The following is a 27682-nucleotide window of genomic DNA, read 5'->3' on the forward strand; positions in this document are numbered from 1 at the left end:
CTTCCAGTATCAGAGGCAATATACCTCTGAATACCAATTGCTGGGAACATAAGTATGCTTTTACCTGCCTTATGGGCATCCGCAAGTATTTCAACAGGGAGTATGGAATCAGTATGCTGAAGTAGGTGGGCTTTTGAGCTGACTCAACAGGACTCCTCTTTTGCTCATACATTCATATGCAACATGTTCCCGTGCTATTGTGAGCTTCACCATTTTGCTGCTCATTGCTCCTGTCAACCTCCCTCAGACCCAAAAGGAAAGACAAGTAAGACATAATAGATTTTATAAAGTTTAGATCATTTGAGCCCCCTGCCCCCACTCTTGATGAGAACTGGGTGAAGGCAGTGATATGCTAGCCCTTTATCTCACAAGTAGGACAAGTACAGTAAGCAAAGTGATATGATGCTCTGCAGGCTAAGCTGAGAAAATATGCATGGCAAAAGAAATGAAACTATCTGTTTGAAAGTAGTAAAATATACTTGCACACACATTGGAGAAATGTGTCTTTAAGAATTTTGAGGGGAAAGGAGACCATGATTAACAACAGTGGGATCATTACAATTTTCATCTTGCTTTATGTGTGGTTACCAGTTGCTGGAAAACTGTCCCTTGGTTTCTCTTGGCATTATAACTGTTGGAGATCCACTTTTGAATGATTATGATACAAAACGAAATGCCACACAACTTCCATCTAAACTTCCATAGAAATTCTAATTAACCAAGTCCATTATCTGAAATTTTCTTATTAAATCACAATTTTTCTTGGTTTTTTTCTCCTCTGTTAATTCATGACAATTACAAAATGTGATTAAATATATGTGTTAACCTTCTCCTCACACCAGTGTAAATTTGAATTATATTTATTGCTGATGGTCAGATTTTTAGAGTCATTTTTTTGGAAGAGTAATGGTGGAATCAGGCTAAGTGTACCAGATGATGAAATGTGTGTTGTCTCAGTGAATTGGTAGTTTCTCTTGAAATGTGGACCCATACAAAATTGCTAGGTGGAAATATGCACTAAACCTACCACACAGACTTTTTGTACCTGGTTCATTGTGTCTGACTGTTTTCCTTAATAGCTTTTATCTTGTACAAAAACTAAATTTTGCCCAACATTAGAACTGACGAGAGCTATTTACTCTCATAAACTACTATGAATAGCCAAAAGTTGAAAGAACACATTAACTTGATATTATATTCCCTTAGCCCAAAAGATGCATCATTAGTCAATCCATCAAATAAGGTAGTATTGATAAAACTTTCTGTGGTGTTTACCACCTCTTCCGAAAGGCCCTTCTGAAGTAGAAATTTAGAGATAAGGCTATTGAACTTATTCTCTGTGGTAGATTGTGGTTCCCCAGTTGGAAAAGGGCTATCGGTTGTGACATTTAACTCCTCTGGATCGAGACAGAAGCCTTCATCTGTTCTCTCAAAGACAACGTCGGTTAAGTCAAGCCCAGCTACAGAGGAAGGGGCAGCACAAGGAATGTCTCTCACAAGCCTGTAATTTTCCATCCACTCTTTTAGCCATTCAATCCGGCAGTCGCACTCCCAGGGGTTACGGAAAAGATAAAGTCTTCCTATAAAGTAGACAGGTTGGAAGACTGAGAAAGGCAAGGTGGTTAAGTTGTTGCTGTTCAAGTGCAAAGATACCAGGCTTGTGAGGTTTTCGAAAGCACCTTCTTCAATATAGCTGATCCGATTTCTGTCCAAATACAAAACCTCCAATTCAAACTGATCCCGGAACCAGGTATTGGAGACATTCCTCAGAAGGTTACCACCAAGGTTCAGCATCTTGAGGCGCCGCAGACCATCGAAGGAGTTCTCAGGGAGGTCACTGAAGACGTTGTCATTTAAGTAAAGGTACTCCACTTTCTGACAATCCTGAAAAGCTCTGTCATGAATTACATTGATTTTGTTGTCTTGTAGATTGAGATATTTTAGTCGGGCCATGCCCAGGAGAGAATTATACGCCACGGCTTCTATCTTGTTTTTCTCCAGGTAAAGATGTGTCAAATTCTCCATCCCTCTTATAGCTCCCGGAATCCTTCGGAAGTTGTTCTGGAAGCAAAAGAGTTCCCGAAGGGCTGGAACTTCTATAAAAATCCTGTCTGGGATGTTAAAAAGGTTGCAGTGTGCTAAATCCAGCCTCACGAGTTTCTTCAGAGAAGTGAAAGTCCTGGTATGCAGATACCGAATGTATTCATTATGGGCCATTTTTAGCTCTGTCAAGCTAGCTAGCCCTTTGAAAGCTCCAGGAGTGATAAAAGAGATGTTGTTGTGGCTTAGCGAGAGCAATTTGAGGGATGGGAGGGTACCAAACGCCCTCTCGGCAAGGAATTTGATGCTATTTTTATCTAGGTTAATAGAGTGGGCCTCACACGGGAACTCGCGGGGGATCTGCGTAAGGCCAGCACGGTCACAAAGAATGGAGCAGCTCCTCTCTTGAGTGCAGACGCAGCTGGTGGGACAGGAGCGGACACAGGCCCAGACAGAGTGGACAGGGCGAATGCAAAGCAAGACTGGCAAGGGAGGCACCAACATTGCATCCAAGGAAAGGCAGGGGAGGGAGGTAGGAAGAGAGAACAGAGATTAGTGAATGCTACTAATATCAAAACACACAGTTCTAAATTCTACAACCTGGGCCAAAAGTCACAAAGGAGTATCAATATTTAATAACTCTTCTTGTTTTGTATTTAATTAAAGTATATATGGGGGAGAAATAACATTATGTGTGAAAAATCAAATCTCATAAATGGCATCCAATACCATAGCAATATATATATATACAGGGCAGTCCAAAAGTGTATGTATGTGTATGTATGTATGCATATCTCTCTCTCTCTCTCTCTCTCTCTCTCTCTCTCTCTCTCTCTCTCTCTCTCTCTCTCATACCCTTGGTGACTTTTGGACTGCCCTGTATATGCCACTCACAAATCTAGTAACTAGCAACCCAAATGTTGTTGTTTCAATTTCATTTATTATCATTGGAAAAATCCTATTAAGTTTGAGAAGACAAAATATTTTTTTAAAGAAAGAAACAACCACACACTTACATAGAATCATAGAATAATAGAATTGGAAGAGACTGCATGGGCCATCTAGTCCAACCCCCTGCCATGCAGGAAAAACACAATCAAAGTATATAAAACATACATGTTTTGACCTGCTTACACTTTCTACATTGTCCAATATCTTTGGGATCTGTCAGGCAGAAAAATTGGCCATCATCTACAAAATCAGGGAGTTTTTTCTATCCACTGGCACAATTTTTTCCTTTGGCTGTGAGCCATTTCTACAGGATGTAACTGGAATTAAACCTGATATTGAAGCAAACAAGAAAGAGAACAAGCAAGCTTATCGTGAGCGGTCTGGGCTAAATCCAATTGTTAGTCTCACCCAGAGTAGACCCACTGAATGAATAGGTCTTAACACTTATGTACGACCCATTGCTTCAGTTGATCTACTCTAATTGAAGACTAACCATTACATTTAGCCCACTGCAAGCAGGTTAACCAGAGGATGATGATAGGGTTGACATGGTGGAGGGCTAAAGGGCTGCTCCAATTTCACATGATATGGGAACTATGAGGACCTCTTTCTTTTCTTTCTTTTTCCCCAGCAGGTAAAGAAAATATAGGAGAGTAATTTGAGCAGTAAAGTTGTAGAAGCGTATATATCCCTTCAAGGCGGTTCTCAAAGCTTTTAGGTTATGGGCACTTAATCTACCTGAAGTGGGTCATAGGAATACCTCTTACTTAAGAGTATAGGAAATGCCATCCTAAAGCAGCCCATCATCCACCTTATCTCCCTTTGGTCTTACTCTTGCTGCTGTCTTTCCATAACCAGGAACAAAGTTGCCAAAATGGAGAAGGCAGCTAAAGGTACTAAAACAATGTTAGTATCATGAATGGCTGTGCAGAGGAGGAATGTCAGGAGGTGCTGCTGCTAATACAATCAAGTAACAAGCAACTTCTGCTGAAATTACCTTTTCTGCACAGCCATTGAAGTTGCAGGAGCCCTCTGCAGTTTTCAGTCTAACAACCTAAGCAAGAAACTCCACCGGCTCATTGTAATCTACCTTCAGACACCTTAAACTTAGGCAACCAGCTCTCTCAAATGTTCACATTCTACCAAAAATATCAGGCAGATCCTGACATATTTGGCACATGAAGAACACTTTTAAATTAACATCTCCATTCTTAAACAGCAGCTATAAATCACTGTTTGCCTGAGATTTCAGGTGCTATTTCACGTCACTTGTGGTCTAACCACAACCTCATGGTGTGGGGAAAGTAGGAGATATCCTTAATAAAACATGGCTGCTAAAAGATGTATATCTGTGTATAGCAGCGTTTCTCAACCTGGAGGTATCAGAGGGGTTGCCATAGACCATCAAAAAACACATATTTCTGATGTTCTTAGGAACCCCTTTGACAGAGAAGGCTGAAGATCTCTTCGCCTGTCCGTCTCTTCCTTTTTGGAAACAGATGGCGAATCCTCCCACCAAAAGCCTTCCTCCTTCTGTGATTGGTCAGCCTCTCAGCTGGAGAGGAGTTGGTGGAGTCCAGAATGCTCTTTGATTGTAGGTGAATGAGAAATCCCAGCAACTACAACTCCCAAATGACAAAATCATCTCCCCTCCAACCCCACCAGTATTCAAATTCAGGGGTATCGAGTATTTGCGCCAAATTTAGTCCAGTGAATGAAAATACATCCTGCATACCAGATATTTACATTATGATTCATAATAGTAGCAAAATTATAGTTGGGAAGTAGCAACAAAAATAATTTTATGGTTGGGGGTCACCACAACATGAGGAACTGTATTAAGGGGTAGTGGCATTAGGAAGGTTGAGAACCACTGGTTCTCAATTATACTTTCAGAAGGTACACTCCATCCTGCTCCCAAAGACTCCCAAAATTCAGACAGAAAACCATCCTAGCACTAGCTGGACACAATAGGGATTGAACAGAAGACAGTTCATATACAAAGTGTGCATTCTCCAGTTTTTGGATTTTAGCCCTTCCAAAGCCATCTTGCATGAGAATAGAAATGTCTGTATTCCTGTTTAGGTCCAGGCTATTCCCAATTTGAGCCTGCCCAGACCCTGAGATCTACATGAGAGGCCTTGCTTTTAGTCCCACCACCTTCACAGGGATAGTTGGAATGGACACAAGAGAACTCAAGCAAAGGTACTAGAGTATGGGGTGGATTCTCAATTCCAGAAGTTTCTGGTTGTGGTGGATTGTGTAGACCAGTGGTCCCCGGCCTGTGGTCCATGGACCACCAGTGGCCTGCAAGAACTAATATATGGTCTGCAGCCTCACCATTAACACTACGGATAATAATACAGCTCAACCAAAAAAAAATTTCTTGGTGTCTTCGTTTTTAGGCCTGTTCCTGGGATTATTTGGGGTGCTGATTTAGAAAATTGCATTGGCTAGACCACTTCAGCTATAGATTATTAAATATGGTTTTATGTGGGCAAGCAGATGCCGACTACTAGATGGCATATGTTCTGTACCAGAAACTAGAGCTGATGTGGTCTATCTAATGCAATTTTCTGAATCAGCATCCCAAATAACCAAACTGAATCTAAAGATGACCAAAATTGATTTGTAACCCTTTTGGTACTAATCCTGGAGAGTGGTCCCTGGTCAAAATGGTCCCTGGTCAAAAAAATAATAAAATAACAATGACTTTATTTTTATACCCCGCCCCATCTTCCTGAAGGGACTCGAGGCGGCTTACATGGGGCCATATACAGTTAACATATACAGTTAACATACTGAGATAAAATCCTGGGTAGGCTTCTTAAAAAAGGACTGGGCCTGAGAGAGTGAGTGTAGTGTAATGTAAAATGTAATTGGGGAGAGGTAGGTACCAGAACCATTATCCAAATAAAGTGCTTGGGAAGGCGTAAAAGGAGTAGAATGAAGTGCTATAGAGATAATTGTAGGCGACAAGGCAATCCCTAACTATAAGGGTGAAAATCACTTGCCGAAGGCCTGCTGGAAGAGCCAGGTTTTCAGGCTCTTCCAAAAAGTAAGGAGGGTAGGGGCCTGCCTAATCTCCCTGGGGAGAGAGTTCCAGGGGGGCCACAATGGAGAAGGCCCTCTCCCTTGTCCCCACCAACCGTGATTGCGAGGGTGGTGGGAGTGAGAGGAGGGGCTCCCCCGACGAACGAAGAGACCGTGCAGGTTCATAGGGGGAGATGTGGTCACGAAGGTAGGTGGGTCCCAAACCATTTAGGAACGAAAAAGGCTAGGAACCACTGATCTAGACCCATTCCAGTCTGGTTTCAGACCTGATTATGGGAAAGAGAAAGCTATGGTCATCTTGAAAATTGATTCCTGATGGGTCTGTTGGATCTTTCAGCAGCTTTCAATACCATGGTGTCTTTCTGAATTGCCTCTCCCAACATTTTGTATATACAAACCATTGCCTATGGGAACTGGAGCCACGACAGCCTTCTGTATTTGTTGCCTATAGTCTGTATATTGAATGCAAACTGGCCTTAATGAACATTAGATGTACAATAATCCACATTAAAAATCGCGTGTTCGCACCATTATGGACATCTTATATTATCTGTTAAATATAATATAAGAAGTAAGCAAAGTGTGACCTCCAAAGGGGTTTTTTTTGTTATTGCATTTCTTTGTCATCCCAATTTATGTCATTATATTGGATACACAACACTGTTTTCTTTCTTGCCTTGATAAGTTACTGCTAACCTAAGTCCCAATTTCAACATGACAAAAACCTAACAATTTAAACTCCTATTATATGTATCTTTCTTTTCTTTCTCTCTTTTTTGTGCAAATATGGTTAAACAACATCCAGTTTGGAAATGTTACACTGTAATGGAGAATAGTGAACTAGAAACCCAACAGTTAAATACAATTGCCTGACTGCTATGCAGGAAAAACACAAGAAATAATGGGCACAAAGAGCAAAATACATTTTCCCCTTTTTCTAATCAATACAACCGACAAAAGAAGAAAATAACCATTCATCATCATAACAATGAACAGTTGCAATATGTTAGACAATTTCACCTATTGTTACTGTGTCATCACTGTCAAATGATACTGTTTTGTACAGTTATAATGCAAAACTCAGTTCTATATTTGATAAATTGCGTTCAACTGAACATTTAATATATATGTGTGACAAACTTTGTCAAAATTTGAAAAACCATTAAATATACAAGATAGATTTCCAAACAAACCCACACTGCATATTGATGGTTTTAGAAATTGCATGGTATGTCACAAAATAAAAGGTTTACTTACCATTTAAAATGATGACAAACATTACCCTGATGATTTGCTAGTGGCATCTCAGGTCTGGTAAATTGTCTTCTTCGATCTATGATGAGACAGAAGCATGAAAAAACACAATTCAGAGGTAATCGGTAACTACCACTTGCCATCATAATGCTATTTTAAACTTCTGTCTAGTAATTTAAAATGTTTTTTTTTACTTTCCAGCTTTAAACTACCACTGATCTCTTCAATTCCTTTAATTTATTTTCACTAACCTTTTGATCAGATATCTTCCTTTTGACGATAAAACAACCCTATCTTTTGCACGTCTCTCCAAAGGTAAAATGTTTTATGATGAGCTTAATAGCACTTGTTTCCAAACAACTGGGATCCAGATTTCAGCCTTTAAATGTGTTTTCAGGAAATAAATGCCCAACCAGCATTACGACACACTGTAGTCCAACCAGATTCATTGATTCAGTGTGATAGAAATAATGGAAAGGTATAGCATGTGAAGGATTGTCTGAGTCTTTCCCCCAGCAGCTTGTGAATGGACTGCAAAAGATGATCAGAATCAAAGTGAAGTAGAAAAAGAAAAACCAACAAGTCCTTCCTTACCTGTTAGGATGATGGCTGTCTTTGCTCTCCTTTGTTCTTTGGAAGCATGCAGTTCTTTGTATTGCAGCGCTCACATTTTCCCCACTCTGAAAAGCTATCATTTAATGGAAGGGAAATCCTCTCTATGAGGGGCGGATTAGCTGAGATGGGAGAATTTGCCTCTTCCATAAAGCTACTGGATTGCTGACAAATCCATCAGAAAATATCAGCCAAAAGCTGGCCTCCAGCCACTCCTCGGCATTACTAGGAATCATTAAAAAAAAAAAGCCTTCAGTCCCAGTGCCTCTTACATAATGGGAGAAGAACACAGCTTAGTGTAAATAGCTTGTGCTTTTAGCAGGACCAGTCAGGAGGGACATACACACCTGCCTTCTCCTCCTCATCAGGAAAATCTCACAAAAGTGAGTCACCTGCCATCATCTGAACCTCAGATCATCGACTTTTTTCTCAATGGGTTCTCATTTTACAGGTGGAACCAGGCTAAATACCTTAAAGCAGTGGTTCTCAACCTGTGGGTCCCCAGATGTTTTGGCCTTCAACTGGTAAACTAGCTGGGATTTCTGGGAGTGGTAGGCAAAAACACCTGGGGAACCACAGGTTGAAAACCACTGACTTAAAGGCACCAGATCCTATCTGATCTTGGAAACTAAGCAGGGTCATCCCAAGTTAGTACTTGGGTGGCAGATCTGAGATGTAGAATATGGAGGACCGACTGTATAAAACATTCAACCAAATAAAGCCCAGGTGCTGTAGGCACTATTTCAGAGGAAACAACTGGCAAAACCACCTCGAGGCATTTCTTGCCTAAGAAAATCCTATGAAATCCATGGTGTTGCCATAAGTCAACAGGTGATTTTGAAGGCACATACACACAAGGTGATCGTTAAATTATTATTAATATGTTTCTTTGCCTATCTTTTCTTTCTCATGCTGTGGAGGTGGAGAAAGGTTATGTGCTATATAAAACATAAAAACATTTTATAGTCACTGTTCTTCCCCCACAATATCGTAACTACTTGGAAGGTGAACTGGCTGCGCAAGGAGCAGATCGGAGGCTGTATAGTTGAATCAAACAAGAATTTATTAACTGACAAGAATTTTAGATTTTCTCTCCTTCTGAGTCTCACTACAAAGTCTTTATGAGGAGATGTAATGTCTTTGAGAGATAGACACAGTTCTGGCCAAACTGAGGCTCTTGAATCTTTATTTCTTCTATTGTCTTTTTCTTGTGTGATGTTCAACTGTCTCTAAGATGGTCTCAATATTTAACTCTGACTGGACTTGAATACAACTCTGACTGGACATGAATACAGCTCCGATCAAATCTTTGCTGACATCTTGTATCAAGTAGGAGCTTCATGCTCCTCCCAACAGGGCAATTGTATGTGAAAAAGTGGTTTGCAATATATACAAAAGCCCATACTATCACAGAAACAGAATAAAAATGAAAATTTGTTTGTATGTGTTGTATGTACGTGATTTCCAAAATGGCTCTCACAGCCAGAGAGCCCTTTGACTCCCACCAACAATGGATCTGGATCAAACCTGGCACACAGAGCCCCTCCCCCAATGACAAACAGAAAATACTGGTGGGGTTTGGGGGAGGGATTGTCCTAGCATGATGGGAGTTATAGTTTACCCACATCCAGAGAGCACTGTGAACCCCACCGACAATGGATCTGGACCAAACCCTCACACACATACTCATCATGGCCAAGTTTGAATATTGGGAGGGTTTGGAGTGAAGTGATCATGAATTTTGGGAGTTACAGTTCACCCACATCCAGAGAGCACTGTGAATCCAACCAATGATGGATCTGGATGGATCAGTTAGCACGCCAGCTTTGAATATTGGTGGAGTTTGTAGGGAATTGGCCTTGAATTTTGGGAGTTACAGTTCACCCACATCCAGAGAGTACTGTGAACCCAAATGAATCTGGACCAAACTTGGCACATATATCCAAGCTCACCAAATTTAAATACAGTGTTCCCTCACTACTTCGCGGTTCACTTTTCGTGGATTTGCTGTTTCACAGTTTTTCAATAAACTCTAAAAGACTATTATAAATCATAAAAAATTACAATTTATAGCCTAAGGAAGGGAGGAAGGAGAAGCCAAAGGGAGAGAAAAGGAGCCCAAGCAGCAACGGGAGGAGAAGGAGGCGATTTATCGACACACAATTGGTTGATAAAGACTTAAAATAGAATTCTTTTAGAGTCTCTTCTAGAACTCTTAGATCATCGGGGAGGCCCTGCTCTCGGTCCCACCAGCCTCGCAGGTAAGGCTGGTGGGAACAAGGGACAGGGCCTTCTCGGTAGTGGCTCCTCAGCTGTGGAACACCCTCCCCAGCAACATACGGCAGATACCAACTCTCCTAGGCTTCAGGAAAGCCTTAAAGACATGGTTGTGCACACAAGCTTTTAATGAATGAGAACATGGACTTTACATGACCTGTATAAAGATTTATTGAGGATTCTGGATGAATGGATTCTAATCTTGGACATGCTTAAAATTTTATATAATGTGATTTTATTTTGCAATGGTATTGTCACGACCCAGGCTACAGAGCACCAATAACCATACGCAGAGGCCAGATTCTATCTAATATCTTTATTAAGGAAATATATAAGATTAATAAAAATAAATGTAAAAGTTAGTTCAGAAGCAGACCTTTCAGGAAAGGTCAAAATTAGTCCAAAAAAGCAATGTCCAATATGAAATATTATGTTCCAAAGTTGTAATCCAATAACCGAAACACTCACTTTGCCAGGCAAAGTGAGGGGAGATGACAAGGTCCTTTAGTCCATAAACTTGAGCAAGGCTAGGAAATAACTTGATACTTGAAGCAAGACTTAAAACGTGGAACAAGGTAACAAGGAACAAGAACAAGGTCCGTGGAATAACTTGGTAAAATCCGTGATACAAGGCAAGGTATAGTCCTGGAAAACAAGCAAGGTCCGTAGGTAAACAAAGGCTGGAAACTGGAGCGAAGGCTGGAAAGCAGGGCAAGGCTTGAGCAGGAACGAGGCTTGAAACGGAGCGCGCTGTCCAGACACAACTCGCTCCGGAGGCTGACGAAATTGACTCCGCGAAGTTACTACGCGGGTAAAACACCTATATAGAGTCTAACTTTCTCGCCGAAGCAGTTCTCTGGGAACCAGAAACGAAAGCTAAATTCTGGGACCAGATGTTTGACTCCCTAAAGATTCTCACGGAAAGCAGTCTTAATTGGCTACATTCTTAGCTGCAATTCTAGCACTCCTGCGCGAAGCTGCTTCCAAACCCCTCTGTTGTTTACAAAACTCACGGCGCAAGAACACGGGAGATGTGGGCTCTGGGTTTGTTTGACATACTTCTGGGACACAACTTTCTTGCAGGTGCAAGGTTCCCAGATCTGCCTGGGAAAGATCTGGCTGAGAAGATTCCAATTCTGACTGGGAAGGTAAAAAACCCAAGTTTTCTTCTTCATCAGGGATTACAATGTCCTGAGCAGGACTACAAGGCCCATGGGTCATCACACTATCCCCCTCCTCAAGGCCCCTCCCAAACTGGGGCCCTCTCCCCGAGGCGCGAGGTCGCGGCTTGGCGGGATAGGTCTGATGAAAGCGACGGGTTAGATCAGGAGCATGGACTGTGGAGGCGTCTTCCCAAGAGCGTTCCTCAGGGCCAAAACCCACCCAGTCAATGAGATATTGTAGGCGGCGGCGGTGAAAGCGAGAATCCAAAATGTCCTCAACCTCGAACTCCTCCTCCCCATTCATCAAAACAGGAGGGGGGGCCGGTTGGTCTGTATCAGGACGCACACCATCCGCCGGAAGGAGCAGGGACCGGTGAAACACTGGGTGGATGCGCATTGAACGCGGAAGTTGGAGTTTGAAAGTCACGGGGTTTAATTGCGCCACCACTGGATAGGGGCCAATGAAACGGGCATCTAACTTCCGGCAAGGGCGGTGGGAGGGCAGAAAGCGAGTGGACAGAAAAACCCGATCTCCTACCTTGATTTCGGGGCCCGGCTGGCGATGTTTGTCAGCGTGGCGTTTATAGTCCTCCTTGGCTTGGTCTAGTTGCTGGAGCAAAAGTTGTTGTACCGCTGTGAGTTCCTGCAGCCAATCCTCTGCTGCGGGAACTTCTGAAGTTTCAATGACAGGGGGAAAGAAACGTGGATGGAAGCCGTAGTTTGCAAAGAACGGCGTTTCTTTCGTAGAAGCTTGAACTCCATTGTTATAGGCAAACTCTGACAGTGGTAACAGAGAAGCCCAATTGTCCTGTTGGTAGTTTACATAACAGCGAAGATACTGCTCCAAAGTGGCATTGGTGCGCTCCGTTTGCCCATCTGTTTGGGGATGATGAGCTGAAGATAAGCGAGAGTCTATGCCCAATAGTTTTTGTAGTGCCTTCCAAAAACGAGAGGTGAATTGAGATCCACGGTCTGTGACTAAACTCTTGGGCAATCCATGTAGTCTGAAAACATGTTGAAGGAATAGATCTGCAGTCTCTTTGGCCGTGGGAAGACCTTCACAGGGAATGAAATGGGCTAACTTGGTGAAAAGGTCCACCACCACTAGGATCGTGGTGAATCCACAGGAAGGTGGTAGGTCAGTGATGAAATCCGCAGAAATTATTTCCCATGGCCGAGATGGGGTAGGAAGGGGATGCAGAAGCCCTGAGGGCTTCTCCCTTCTTATCTTGGAGCGCTGGCATACTGGGCAGGTGTTGACATATTTTTCCACATCTTTGCGGATCTTGGGCCACCAAAAATCCCTTAGGATCAGATGCATGGTTTTAAATAGTCCGAAATGCCCTGCTGGTTTGCAGTCATGACACAGACGAAGCGCTTTCTCCCTGCCCGGTCCGGGTGGGATATAAACATGATTTCTATAGCATAGCAGTCCATCTTTAAGCGAAAAGGGAAAATGCAGACCTTGGCGAAGTTGGTCCTGCGCCCAGGCATCTGCTTGCTGACTAGCCCTGATTTCTTGAGCACAGATGGGTCCTGGAGTAGAGGAAGTTGAACCAATGGGAGTGGATTTGGTGTTCCCCACTGTGAGCGTGGCAAAGTTCTCGGGTTGTAGTAATTGGGATTCAAAGGTCTCCTTGCGTCCTGCAGCGTATTCCGGTTTACGTGACAGGGCGTCTGCTTGCTTGGTTTGGGCTGGGGTCACATAATGAATCTGGAAGTTAAAACGTTCAAAGAACAAAGCCCAACGTTGCTGCCTCTGATTTAGTTTGCGGGCAGTTCTTAGATGTTCTAGATTTCGATGATCAGTGTGGACTTCAATGGGAAATTTGGCCCCTTCTAGCCAATGTCTCCAAGTTTCAAAAGCTGCCTTTATGGCCAGTAGTTCCTTTTCCCAAATGGTGTAATTTCTCTCTGGTGTGGTTAGTTGACGGGAGTAAAAGGCACAGGGATGAAGGTGGTCTCCCACCGGTTGTAAGAGTACAGCCCCAATTGCCACATCAGAGGCGTCCGCTTGCACAACAAAAGGGGTTCCAGGATCTGGGTGCTGTAGAATTGGCTGGGACGTGAATAATTTCTTTAGTTGCTGGAACCCTTTCTCTGCTTGATCAGTCCAGCGGAAGGGCTGTTTTCCACGGATGCAGCTAGTGATTGGGTCAGACCAGCGGGCAAAATCTGGAATGAACTTGCGGTAATAGTTCGCGAACCCCAAGAAACGCTGCACCTCTTTCTTGTTAGTTGGCGCCCGCCATTCCAATACTGCTGAAACCTTGGCTGGATCCATGGAGAGCCCTAGAGGTGAGATACGGTAACCAAGGAAATCTACCTCTTGTAGATCAAAAGCGCATTTTTCCAACTTGGCATAAAGTCCATGATCCCGCAATCGTTGCAACACCATTTTGACGTGGTTCTCATGTTCTGATTGTGATCTAGAAAACACCAAAAAATCGTCCAGGTAGATTATCAAGAACCTATCTAGATAGTCCTGAAAAATGTCATTGACAAAATGCTGGAACGTTGCGGGAGCTCCGCATAATCCAAAATTCATAACTCGGGACTCGAATAATCCGAATTTGGTCTGGAAGGCGGTCTTCCACTCGTCCCCTTCTCTGATGCGAACTAAGTTGTAAGCCCCCCGAAGATCCAGCTTGGTGTAAACCTTGGCTCCTCGAAGCCGATCCAGTAGATCCGAGATTAAGGGTAGGGGATAGCTGTTCCGCTTGGTGATATTGTTCAATGCTCTGTAGTCCACCACCAAGCGTAGTTCCCCTGACTTCTTCTTCACAAACATCACTGGGGAGGCGGCTGGGGATTGAGAGGGTCTAATGAATCCCTTACGAAGGTTTGTCTCTATGAATTCCCTGAGAGCTTCTTGCTCTGGTTCAGTCAGGGAGTATAGGTGCCCTCGCGGGATCGGGGCCCCCTCCACCAGGTCAATGGCACAGTCATAAGGTCTATGTGGGGGTAATTTCTCGGCTTCCTTTTCATTGAATACATCCCAATACTCGGAGTACTTCTTGGGCAGGGTGATGATGGGCTCGGTGTCTGTGGCATGGCAGACCTTGGCTACAAGGCAATGGTTTTGGCAGTACTGTGAAGCAAACTGCAGTTCTCTGTTGGACCAGGAGATGCTTGGGTCGTGGAGAGTCAGCCATGGAATTCCCAAAATCACAGGGAAATGGGGAACCTCGGTAACAAAGAAGGAAATCTCTTCCATATGTTCCCTTATCCACATCCTGGTGGGTTCCGACCACTGACTTACGGGGCCCGTCTTGAGGGGGCGGCCGTCTATGGCTTGCACCACACGGGCATTCTTGAAATCATGATATTGTAATCCCAGAGAGTCGGCATACTCTCTATCAATGAAATTGTTGGTGGCTCCGGAGTCTATCATGGCGTGGATCATGACGGGTCCCCTTTTCGCTGACCATAAGGTGACCACGAGAAGGAACAGGACCCCGGTTGGCGGCTCTTGAACGGGTTTTTTGACCGGGTTGGCGAGCCTCTCTACGCCCGGTCGTTGGCTTCCCCCGCCGGCTGTGTGCCAGCCGCCTCAGACGCCTTCGTCTCCGTGGAGGACGCCGCCGCAAGACGGGCGGCGGGCTTCCCTTTGGCTGGGCACTCTCTGGCGAAGTGGCCCCCGTTCCCGCAGTACCAACAGAGGTTTAAGCGTTGACGACGGGCCTTCTCGGCGGCATCTAATCTGGGACGCACGTTGCCCAACTGCATCGGCACCTCCTCGCTTCCTCTGGGGTATGGGGTTGGTGGTGGGGGTCTCCACACTGGACGTGGCTGAACGCTGGCGGGAGCGGGGGGTTTTGCCCCAGCTCTACCGCTCTGGCCTCGAACCCACTGTTTCCTGTTGGCAATCATGACTTCAGCCCGTAAACATTGATCAATGAGTGCTTCGAGGGTCTGGGGAGGATCCACCTTGGAGATTTCCTCCAGCATTTCGATGTTGAGACCCTCCCGGAATTGTCCTCTGAGGGCTACATCATTCCAGCCGGTGTTGTGGGCCAGCACTCGGAACTCGGCTATGTACTGAGACATAGGTCTGTCTCCTTGGAAGAGGCGACGGAGTTTGTGACCGGCTGCCTCCAAATTGTCCTCGATTCCCCAAGTCTCTTTAAGGTGGTCCAAGAAGCGTTGCGCGGATCTTAGGTGTGGAGAGGCTTGGTCGAACAGTGCCGTCGCCCAGTTGGCCGCTGGCCCGTCTAGAAGACTGTAAACCAATGCCACCTTGATGTCTTCTTGGGGAAATTCAGCAGCACGGGCCTCTAGATAAGCTTGGCATTGGCGACGGAAAACATGAACCTTAGAAGCTTCTCCAGTAAACTTGGTTGGCAACGCCATGGCCGGTAGACGGATTCCGCGTTCCTTCAAACCTTTTATTTCTCCATCCTGGGCATTGAGCTTATCACGGATTCGATCCACCTCATCCTTGTCGATGGTGTAGGTAATCGGCTGGCCGCTCGGCCCAGGTACGGTTCCGGTAGACATTCTGGCCGAGGTTAATTGGTGCTTAGGGCGGCGGAGTCAAACTGTCACGACCCAGGCTACAGAGCACCAATAACCATACGCAGAGGCCAGATTCTATCTAATATCTTTATTAAGGAAATATATAAGATTAATAAAAATAAATGTAAAAGTTAGTTCAGAAGCAGACCTTTCAGGAAAGGTCAAAATTAGTCCAAAAAAGCAATGTCCAATATGAAATATTATGTTCCAAAGTTGTAATCCAATAACCGAAACACTCACTTTGCCAGGCAAAGTGAGGGGAGATGACAAGGTCCTTTAGTCCATAAACTTGAGCAAGGCTAGGAAATAACTTGATACTTGAAGCAAGACTTAAAACGTGGAACAAGGTAACAAGGAACAAGAACAAGGTCCGTGGAATAACTTGGTAAAATCCGTGATACAAGGCAAGGTATAGTCCTGGAAAACAAGCAAGGTCCGTAGGTAAACAAAGGCTGGAAACTGGAGCGAAGGCTGGAAAGCAGGGCAAGGCTTGAGCAGGAACGAGGCTTGAAACGGAGCGCGCTGTCCAGACACAACTCGCTCCGGAGGCTGACGAAATTGACTCCGCGAAGTTACTACGCGGGTAAAACACCTATATAGAGTCTAACTTTCTCGCCGAAGCAGTTCTCTGGGAACCAGAAACGAAAGCTAAATTCTGGGACCAGATGTTTGACTCCCTAAAGATTCTCACGGAAAGCAGTCTTAATTGGCTACATTCTTAGCTGCAATTCTAGCACTCCTGCGCGAAGCTGCTTCCAAACCCCTCTGTTGTTTACAAAACTCACGGCGCAAGAACACGGGAGATGTGGGCTCTGGGTTTGTTTGACATACTTCTGGGACACAACTTTCTTGCAGGTGCAAGGTTCCCAGATCTGCCTGGGAAAGATCTGGCTGAGAAGATTCCAATTCTGACTGGGAAGGTAAAAAACCCAAGTTTTCTTCTTCATCAGGGATTACAATGTCCTGAGCAGGACTACAAGGCCCATGGGTCATCACAGGTATCTGTTTTATATTAATTGTTGTTTTGTAGATTGTTTTATATGAATTGTTGTTTTTACATTGTTTTTAGGCATTGAATTTTTGCCTATTTATTGTAAGCCACTTTGAGTCCCCTCGGGGAGAAAGGCGGGGTAAAAGTGATGTAAATAAATAAATAAATAAATAATGTATAACTACTAAAATAATGTATAAATATTAAAATAAATATAGTGTCCCTACTTAGCGGATTTTCACTTATTGCAGGTGGTCCTGTAACCTAACCCCAGCAATAAGTGAGGGAACACTGTACTGGCAAAGTTGGGGGTAATTGACTCATGATGTTGGAAATTGTAGTTCACCCACAATCAAAGAGCACTCTGAACCCAACCAATGATGTATGTGGAACAAATCTGCCACACATATCTAACCTGACCAACTTTAAATTGTGGTGGAGTTTTAACCTTGGATGCTGGAAGTTATAGTTCACCCACATCCAGAGAGCACTCTGAATTCAACTAATGATGGATGTGGACCAAATTTAGCACATATACCCAGCATGGACAACTTTAAATACTGAAGAGGTTTGGGGAGATTGACTCAAGATGTTGGGAGTTGTAGTTCACTCACATCATTTCTAATCAAAATATTCATAAAAAACAAAAGCAAACATTGACTATTTCAAAGGGGCGGCAGCGGTGGGGCAGTGGGCAGGGCCTGGAATTGAAAATATGGCGAAAAACCCAATGCCGCATTCCCGGCTGCGGCCACTAGGGGAGCTCTTGCCAGAAGCATGAGCTTGCTTTTCCGGGCCGGTGATTGGCAGCTCCCAGAGCGAATCGGAGCCCTGCTTTTGGAGAGGCCCAGCCAAGAAGTCCTGCCTCCTCGGGGCTTCAGCAATCTGGCTAGTTTGGGGCAAGTTTCCTGGGAAAAAACGAGGCCGATGAGTTATGGGGGTGAAGAGGCCTCGTGAGGCCTCGCCTCCTCACGAGGCCTTCCTGGAGGCCTTGCCAGGAAGGCGTTTGGCGGTTTGGGGAGCAGAGAAGCACGCCTTCGTTCTCGCACCCCAAACCGCCGAACGCCTTCCAGGCGAGGTCTCCAGGAAGGCCTTGCAAAGAGGCTTCCAGGAAGGAACATGGCCATACACACAACAACCCTGTGATTCTGGCCATGAAAGCCTTCAACAATAATAATAATAATTATTATTATTATTATTATTAATCCCAAAATGCAGACTGTGCAAGGAAACCGATGAAACCATTGATCATATCCTCAGCTGCTGTAAGAAAATTGCACAGACAGACTACAAACAGAGGCACAACTATGTGGCCCAAATGATTCATTGGAACTTATGACTCAAGTACCACCTGCCAGCAGCAAAGAATTGGTGGGATCACAAACCTGCAAAAGTATTGGAAAATGAGCACGCAAAGATACTGTGGGACTTCCGAATCCAGACTGACAAAGTTCTGGAACACAATACACCAGACATCACAGTTGTGGAAAAGAACAAGGTTTGGATCATTGATGTTGCCATCCCAGGTGACAGTCGCATTGACGAAAAACAACAGGAAAAACTCAGCCGCTATCAGGACCTCAAGATTGAACTGCAAAGACTCTGGAAGAAACCAGTGCAGGTGGTCCCGGTGGTGATGGGCACACTGGGTGCCGTGCCGAAAGATCTCAGCCGGCATTTGGAAACAATAGACATTGACAAAATCACGATCTGCCAACTGCAAAAGGCCACCCTGCTGGGATCTGCACGCATCATCCGAAAATACATCACACAGTCCTAGACACTTGGGAAGTGTTCGACTTGTGATTTTGTGAAACGAAACCCAGCATATCTATCTTGTTTGCTGTGTCATACAACGTCGTTGTGTCAATAATAATAACAACAACAACAACTTTATATACTGCCCTATCTCCTCAGGGGACTCAGGGCAGTTTCCAGCATGATAAAGACAATACAACACATTACATATAATAAGCAGAACAATACAACAATTTAAAATAATACACATGGCAAACATAAATACACAACATACGATCCGAAGGATGAAAAATAAAACTAGTAAAAAGATCTCTCCAGGGTACCGATGCCACATCTAGATTTTTGCTTAGATAAGCCTTGCTCTCTTGTCTATTTACTTGTTACTATTTTGTTCAGTCAATTCCTACATCTTTTTAAAAACAGCCTTTTGTTTTCAAAATGGAGAGCATAGGGTGCCTCAAGTTCTTTGTTCTTTCTGCAGATGGCTGTTCCCCATCATTGGTCATATGGGGATATGTACGTCAACTGGCGTAATCCGTGACTTTGCAGGGCCTTACTACGTCTCTGTAAGTAGGAACTTGTTCTTGAAGAATCACCATAGTGAGAAAACTGTATCTTGTGGGTCTGATGCAGTCTGAGAGCCTTCCTGATCAGCCCACACTCACCCATTATTACAGTTTAGCTCCATTGCAGTCCATTTGGCCTCGTATGTCCATGAATACTTCCATCCATGGCTTAAATATACCCCCCCCCCCAAATTCTAAAAAGCAAATCTTGGTTTTGCCATTTTATATAAAAGATAACATTTTACTACGCAATTGTACATAATGGGATTTTGGGGTTTTTTTATTTTGTTTAAGTTTGCCAAACATGATTTTTTTTTTTTTTAGGCGATCCCTCGTAGCTCGAGGACGATGGCCTTCCATCTTGGGGGTGTGTTCTTAGGTGACTGAAGAGACCGGTTCTTGACCCGCATATTCTCCCGCAGTGGGGACATCGGTTTCCAGGTGGAAGGCGGTCCCGGTCGGGGTTGGCTTGATGCTCCTTCCTCTTTTTTTTTTTTTTAATAATTTTTATTAAATTTTACACATATACATGAAAAGGAAAGAAAAAAGAGAAGAAAAAAAAAACAAAGAACAAAAAACAAAAGACGCGGAAAATTGCACATAAAAACGGGGGAGGGGGGATAGGATGTGGAGGGTTAAAAAAGGGGGGAAAAAGGAAAAAAAGCAACAACAACAGTTTGGGGAGGGAGGGGGATGGGGGGGGGGGTCGACTTCCACTGCTCCCGACGGTGAAGCCTATTTCACGCTCGTTCCTCTTGGCACATTTCTCCCTTAAGCCCTCTGTTCGTGCCTCTTCGAACTCCGCAGCACTGCTGGTTACAGCTGATCTCCAGTTGGAGCGCTCAAGGGCCAGGCCTTCCCAGTTCTCAGTGTCTATGCCACAGTTTTTAAGGTTGGCTTTGAGCCCATCTTTAAATCTCTTTTCCTGCCCACCAACATTACGTTTCCCATTCTTGAGTTCAGAGTAGAGTAACTGCTTCGGGAGATGGTGATCGGGCATTCGGACAACGTGGCCAGTCCAGCGGAGTTGATGGCGTAGGAGCATCGCTTCAATGCTGGTGGTCTTTGCTTCTTCCAGCACGCTGACATTTGTCTGCCTGTCTTCCCAAGAGATTTGTCTTCCTAAGAGATTTCTGCCAAGGTAGCGGAAATGGTCAACGTTTTCTAATATGACACCATTAAGATGTATTCCTGGCTTTGCAGAGGGATTAGCTGGTACCTGTTGGAAGAGCACTTTGGTTTTCTCAATGTTCAGTGAGAGGCCGAGCTTCTCGTATGCTTCTGCGAAGGTGTTTAGAGTAGCTTGTAGGTCTTCTTCTGAATGCGCACAGACTACGTTGTCATCGGCATATTAGAGTTCTATAACAGATGTTGTGGTGACTTTGGTTTTGGCTCTCAGTCTGCTGAGGTTAAATAGCTTGCCATCTGTCCGATAGATAATTTCCACTCCGGTGGGAAGCTTCCCATCAACAAGGTGAAGTATCATAGCGATGAAGATGGAAAATAAGGTGGAGGCAGTAACACATCCCTGCTTGACACCCGATTCCACCTTAAATGGGTCACTTTGGGAGCCGTTGCTGTCCAAGACTGTTGCCATCATGTCATCATGGAGGAGCCGCAGGATATTCACGAATTTGTCAGGGCACCCGATTTTTTGGAGGATGGTCCAGAGAGCGCTGCGATTCACTGTGTCGAATGCCTTTGCAAGGTCAATGAATGCCATGTACAGAGGTTGGTTTTGTTCCCTGCATTTTTGTTGGAGCTGTCGTGCAGTGAAGATCATGTCCACTGTTCCTCTGGAGGGACGGAAGCCATTCTGGGATTCTGGGAGGGTGTCTTCTGAGACAGAGAGAAGGCGGTTTGCAAAGATTCTTGCGAGGATTTTCCCAGCGGAGGTTAGAAGGGAGATACCGCGATAGTTCCTGCAGTCTGTTCTGTCCCCTTTCTTGAAAAGGGTGATGATGGTGGCATCCTTGAAGTCAGCTGGGATTTTCTCGGTCACCCACACCTTTTCAATGAGCTGGTGGAGTTGTTGTATCAGCTCAGGTCCACCCTCTTTGAAGATTTCAGCAGGAATCCCATCAGGTCCGCTGGCTTTGTTGTTTTTTTGTTGGCTGATGGCATTGCTGACTTCTTCCAAACTAGGCAGTGCTGCAAGCTCATCCCTGGTTTGTTGTTGCGGGATTTGTGAGAGGGTCTCTTTGGCCACATTGGAGCTGCGATTCAGCAGGTTCTGGTAGTGCTCTTTCCAACGTAGTGCAATTGATGTTTTGTCCTTCAGAATTTTGGTTCCATCTGATGAGCGTAGAGGCTGTATGCCATGGTTTCTTGGTCCGTAAATGATCTATGTGGCTTTGAAAAATCCCTGAGCGTCATGGGTATCTGCAAGGTGTTGGATTTCTTCGGCCTTCTTTGTCCACCAGATGTTCTTGAGTTCTCTGGTCCTTCTTTGGACCTCAGCTTTTGCACTGGCATAGATCTTTTTCTTGGCAGCACGGTTGGTGTCTCTCTGCCATGTTTGGAAGGCTTTCCTTTTGTTATCAATTAGCTGTTGGATCTCTTTGTCATTATCATCAAACCAGTCTTGATGTTTCTTAGTTTGGTATCCAATGGTTTCTTCGCAGGCTGTGATGATGGAGGTCTTCAGTTTGCTCCAATGTTCCTCAACATTTTCAGGCTGTTCTGTGGGTAGATGATCCTTGAGTGTTGTTTGGAGAAGGGCTTGTTTGGAGGGCTCCTGAAGGGCTTGGGTGTTCATTTTGCGCCTTGTTTTTCTTCCTTGGAGTCTGCGTTTGGGGACGATCTTGATAGCCATCGTGGATCGGATTAACCTGTGGTCCGTCCAGCAGTCATCAGCACCTGTCATGGCTCTTGTGAGAAGCACATTGCGGCGGTCTCTGGCACGTGTGATAACATAGTCCAAGAGGTGCCAATGCTTTGACCGAGGGTGCTTCCATGATGTCTTGAGTTTGTTTTTCTGGCGGAAGAGCATGTTGGTGATGACAAGGTTGTGCTCTCCACATTTGGTGAGAAGCAAGATGCCATTTGAGTTGCTGTTTCCGACCCCGTCTTTTCCTATGATCCCTGGCCACAGGTCGGAATCCCTTCCGACTCTGGCATTAAAGTCCCCCAGGAGGATGATTTTGTCCTCCTTAGGTATCTCCGATAGGATGGTGTCCAGCTGACAGTAAAAAATTTTCCTTGATGTCTTCGTCAGCAACTAAACATGAAGTCAGCTAAACATGAAGTGATATGAACATCACTAACATACTTAATTCTACTTTTTATTTTCATTCCTGCTCCCCTAGGAAGACAATATGGTTTTTGGGAAGCCTGTGAAGTAAGTATTGCTTATCTTACGTAACTTGGGTGAATTAACTTAATGCATACACACTTATTTAATTGAATGTTCATTTTCTACTGTTACTTTTTAATTTATGGAGCTTGTTTTAATTCATGGGTGAGCCACTTTTGGCCCCATTTATGAGAAAGGAGGGAAATTGATTAAGTCCTAGTACCTTCATTCATTACAGAGATGGCAGTAATGAATGTCCAGCACTTCTGGAAAATGTAAGTTTGAGAAAATCTGACATACATTGTCAGAAATAGTTGTACTGATTCAGACTACTGGGTTATCCAACTCAGCCTCCGCCTCCTCCTCTGTAGGAAGTCTAGGAAGCAAGGCAAGTGGGGCTTCCTCCCTGGGGGCATCCTTGGTTGGGGGGTGTTAGTTGGCCCTGATTGCTTCCTGTCTGGATTTCCAGTTTTCAGAATGTTGTTTATTTAGACTTTTCCTTAATCCCTCCTTATTATCCAACATTTTCGCTTATCCAACACTTTTATTTTTCAGTGATTGGTTTTGGGGGGGGGGGGGGACCAAAATTTCTGCTCGCCTACACTTAAAAATTACCTTGAACCGGCTCTGATAGCATTACAAAAGACATAACCCAGGTGGGTGTATGTATATATGTGTACATGTATATGTATGTATATATGAGAGAGAGAGAGTATGGGTGTAGTAGTTTTTGGAAGATTACAGATTACCAAATTAATAGGGGTAGGTGGTGCTCTTTAAAGACAATCAGAATGTCCTTAAGTCAGATCCTAAGAAGGTGTCCTGTGGAGATTAAAATTATGTCGGTAAATTGGCTCTGCAGAAAACATCAAAGCCAAGATCGGTCTTCATTTTTTATAATTACTTTTAAGGACGATTTAACATCGGAAGAGATCTTGGCATATAAACCCCAATTAGATCACTGGGGCATTCATATAAAAAGAGTCTTGCAAGACCCCATTATTCGGCCCTTGATTGTAGGTCTCAAAATATATTCTCAAACCAAAAGTTGCTTACCAGGTGCCCGTAAGATATCATTATCCCCCCCAGAGACCATCAGTAAATAACTCACTAGATTCCCCACCATTGCTCTCTACACTGGCTCTCTTTGCTTGTTATCCACTTCTATTTCCCAATCATGAAAACAGAGAAGACCGGGGCTCTGTGTGAAAAGTGACACATCTGCAGAGACAAATTCTTGTTTGCTTGGAAGCAAACAGGGATCCGACACCCCTGGACAGCCTTGCTCCAAATAGCAGCCTCCCCATTGCAGGTGAATCACTTTCCATGTGAGAGAAATGATGGTTGCCTCCCCTCTGTTTTATGGAGTGAAAATAGACAGGGCTACACTCCTCCTCACTATAGTGAGAATGTCGTTCTATTTAATCTGCAATAATCTTTCTGTGTCTCTACATGTAGATTAGCACATGCAAATCTGTCCCCCCTTTTATTCTCTTTTGATGATAAATGGTCACCTCCCCTTCAATCTTCTGAGAGAAAAATAGTTAATTTTACTGGGTTGCTGTGAGTTTTATGGGCTGTATGATCCCCAGAGGTGGTTGCCTCCAGCAGACAACAGTTCTTTCTCCCACAGATATATAAACCCCACTTGCCTAGTTTCCAACAAACCTCATAACCTCTGAGGATGCCTGCCATAGATGTGGGCGAAACGTCAGGAGTGAATGCTTCTGGAACATGGCCATACAGCCCTCAAAATTCACAACAATCCAATAATTCTGGCCATGAAAGCCTTCGACAACAGTTAATTTTAGCTCAAAGAAAAATAGGGATGTTTTATTGCTTCCATGTCATGAGGGAAAAGGTGAATGGGATGAAGCTGAGGAATTATGGCCGTGGAAAGACCAGCACTGGGACGTTTTCAGAATGACATGTCTGAGCAGTTAGATTTGTAAAGGATGCCCATGTTTACTGTCAAACAACAAAAGAAAAATCACATTTCTTCCAGTTAGTCCTCCAAGGTATGCCATGTTTGCTTTTTTACCTGTCAGTCTTGTGCGCCTGTTCTCCACTCTCTCTTCACATTGGAACATACGTGGTTTTGTGGGCGTAGTCTGCTCCTCTTTGAAGGGTAGAAATGAAAGTATTTTCATCCTCCATGGTAGTTATATTGTTTCAACACTACTCAACTATAGCATTTAGGTATCACTTTAATTGCGATGCTTGGACAGAATTTTGGAGTTTGTAGGTTTAAAAGGTACCAGAGCATTCTGGCAGAGAATTCTAAATGCAAAATTATGAATACCAGGTTTTCATGAGCTAGAGCCATTGTAGCACTAAAGTGCCATAACAAGAAAGGAAAATTATGCTCTAATAGTTGGGACATTAGATGATGTAGGCCTACTCCAAGACCTCCGAGGAGTCCTCAGAGAATGAATTATTGGCTGCCCTCCTCCCTTGGTCACTGTACAGATGTGCCAGAGGGGGCTGTAGGAAAATGGTAAGACTTGCAGCATTGGGATATGAGTAACATGACATAAGTCCATTATTCTGCATTTCCTAGATGCAGGGTCTCTACTGTTTTTGTCTGAGACAACTGTGGCATACATGTGAACCAAGACTTCAAAGAAGGTATTAGTATAGGAGTGAAAATAAGGGGGCCAGCAACCAAGCTAAGCCTCTGAGTGTGGGCAAATAACCACATTAGCTTTCTCAGTGGCAATTCAGAAGAAATCCTATATTGGTGGGCACATCAGCACCGCATATGCCATACAGATAATGTCCCACCACCACTGTATGAGGCAATTGTTCCTGTCCTACCTGTTCCCCAGGTTGTGACTTGAACAGGTTAACCATTAAAAATCAACAAGATACAAGTTAAAACATGCTTAAACTAACAAATATTAAAACCAAATTAAAGCATACATTAAAAACAGACAGTAGCACAGATAGCACTATATAACAACTTTGTATGTAAGAAGTGCCTTACAGAGTAACTTCTCAAATCTATCAGAATAATTTTTTTTACTTATCAGCAAAAAGAAAACAGAGAAGGTGCCAGCCCAAATCCTCAAGAATCCAAAATCCTCCCATGTTCCTATCAAAAGTAAATTTTAGGATGTTGAGACAAAGAAAGGAGTCACCAGCAGATTTCAAGGCTGGTTTTTAAGGGAAAATACAGCCCTTCAAATAACTTGGAATTGAGCTGTGCATAGGTTATAATTGTGCTCAAATATTGTGCAACAGCTAATGGAGCTGTTGCAACACAGGAGTTGTGCATTCCTTGTAGTCAGCCTATCAGCAATCTGGCTTCAGTGGTTTGGACCAGCTGACACTTCCACTCTTTAAAGGCAGCCCCACATGGAGTGCATTACAGTAATTCCAGTGGAATGTAACAAAGGGATCTATCACTACGGCAAGATCTGATTTCTTAGCAAGCACAGCTGGCACACAAAGCTTTAACTGTGCAAAAGCACTTCTAGCCAACACTGAAACATGGCCCCAAGTTGGACACAAGAGCAGACCCAAGCTGTGGACCTGTTTTCAGGAGAATACCAATCAATACGGCACAGATATCTATATCAAGATGCTACAAGAATGGTATATATAGGAAAAAACTTAAATGCATATGTTCTCATACAGGTTTAAATGTGTGTATTATAGTATGCTAGTATTGCTGAATATTTTCTTTACAGTCCCAACTGGGTACTATCTTATTATGTAACACATAAAGCAAAACATACATCAATCTCAAATGGAAACGAGTCCACAAATATAGTGTATATACAAACAAAACTATACAGCAAGTAATCCCGGGTACAGTGCCTCATTTCGGGGAGCCCTTCAGGTTGTTATTTGTACTAGATCTTAGTCTTTTGATGTATGGTAATTATCTTCTTACTGTGATTCGCAATCTTCTCATAGTTGACTACGGTATGTTGTGGATATGTCGCTCTCTAATTACTTGCTTCAATTCAAGGCCATTCAAAGTTGTCAATATTATGTCATTGCACCTGCAGGGCTCTGTGTGTTTTATCTAAGTTGCAAGTTACTTGTGACTCCCCGAAATGAAGCATTGTACCCGGGATGACTTGTATAGTTTTGTTTGTATATACGCTGTATTTGTGGACTGTTTTCAGTTTGAGATTGATGTATGTCAGGGGTCCTCAAACTTTTAAAGCAAAGGGCCGGTCCACAATCCTTCAGACTCTTGAGGGGCCGAATTATAATTTGAAAAAAAATACAAACAAATTCCTGTGCACACTGCATATGTCTTATTTGTAGTGCAATACAACAATAACAATTAAAGAACAATACAATATTTAAAAATGAAAACAATTTTAACCAACCTATCAGGATTTCAATGAAAAGTGTGGGCCTGCTACTGGCCAATGAGATAGGTTAATTAGGATTGTTGTTGTTGTAGTGTGCCTTCAAGTCATTTCAGACTTTGGGCGAGCCTAAGTCTAAAATTATTTATTTACTAACTACCTTTATATCCCACCCTTCTCACCCCGAAGGGGACTCAGAGCAGCTGTATGTACATACAATATATTATATTATTAGCATAGCACAATATTAGCATTATATATCACTATATTGAACTATACCACTATACTGTAATATTATATGGTATTATTATTAGTATTATATTGTATAACATTATAATATTTTTATCAATATTATATGTATATACAATATATTATATTATTAAAACAGATATAAAAATATTATATTATAAAACTGAGGGCGGGGGCCAGGTAAATGACCTTGGGAGGGCCGCATCCGGCCCCTGGGCCTTAGTTTGGGGACCCCGTATGTATGTTTTGCTTTAAGTGTTACATAAGGTGTATAGTTGTGCTTGTATATACACATCATTTGTGGTGTCTGAAACCAATTCATGAGTCCTTTTATATGAAATATTTTACAAAATTCATGATAGATCTTTTATGTGAATTACAAAATATTTTTCACATCACACATCAATTATGATGAAAACTATGGTACCTGTGCCACAATCAAATAGTTGCCTTATGTACTGTCGAAGGTTTTCACTGCCAGAATCACTGGGGTGTTGATCCTCTGAAAATGCCAGCCACAGATGCTGCTGGCAAAACTTTAGGGGAAAATGCTGGCCAGAAACCACAATTTCTCTACCAGAAGCTTTGGTCTTTAACTTCCAGAACCTCTTTAACTATTATGTTGA

The 27682-nt window shown here is 43.5% G+C and overlaps 1 protein-coding gene across 2 annotated transcripts; it reads right to left on the minus strand.

Moving 5' to 3' along the window:
• Positions 1–276: 276 nt before the first annotated feature.
• On the minus strand, positions 277–27664 carry nyx (nyctalopin). Of its 2 annotated transcripts, none has more exons than XM_016992441.2 (3): positions 24521–27664; positions 7303–7378; positions 277–2522 (listed from the first exon to the last, which is right to left on the minus strand). In XM_016992441.2, the coding sequence occupies exons 2-3, from the start codon at positions 7322–7324 to the stop codon at positions 1132–1134; spliced, it is 1413 nt and encodes a 470-aa protein (XP_016847930.2). In that variant the 5' UTR covers positions 7325–7378; positions 24521–27664; the 3' UTR covers positions 277–1131. The 2 variants fall into 2 exon arrangements, with proteins under 2 accessions (XP_016847930.2, XP_062831253.1); XM_062975183.1 differs by lacking the exon at positions 24521–27664 and adding an exon at positions 7894–8382.
• Between the last annotated feature and the right edge of the window lie 18 nt (positions 27665–27682).

This window comes from Anolis carolinensis, chromosome 3, assembly GCF_035594765.1.
Source record: "Anolis carolinensis isolate JA03-04 chromosome 3, rAnoCar3.1.pri, whole genome shotgun sequence".
NCBI classification, from domain to species: domain Eukaryota; kingdom Metazoa; phylum Chordata; class Lepidosauria; order Squamata; family Dactyloidae; genus Anolis; species Anolis carolinensis.

Coding starts and splice junctions, on each gene's coding strand:
- nyx (XM_016992441.2), bottom strand. CDS start 7,324: ATGTTTGTCATCATTTTAAATG. Junction 2,523..7,302: donor GTTTGTCATCATTTTAAATG/GTAAGTAAACCT, acceptor CTCCCTTGCCAG/TCTTGCTTTGCATTCGCCCT.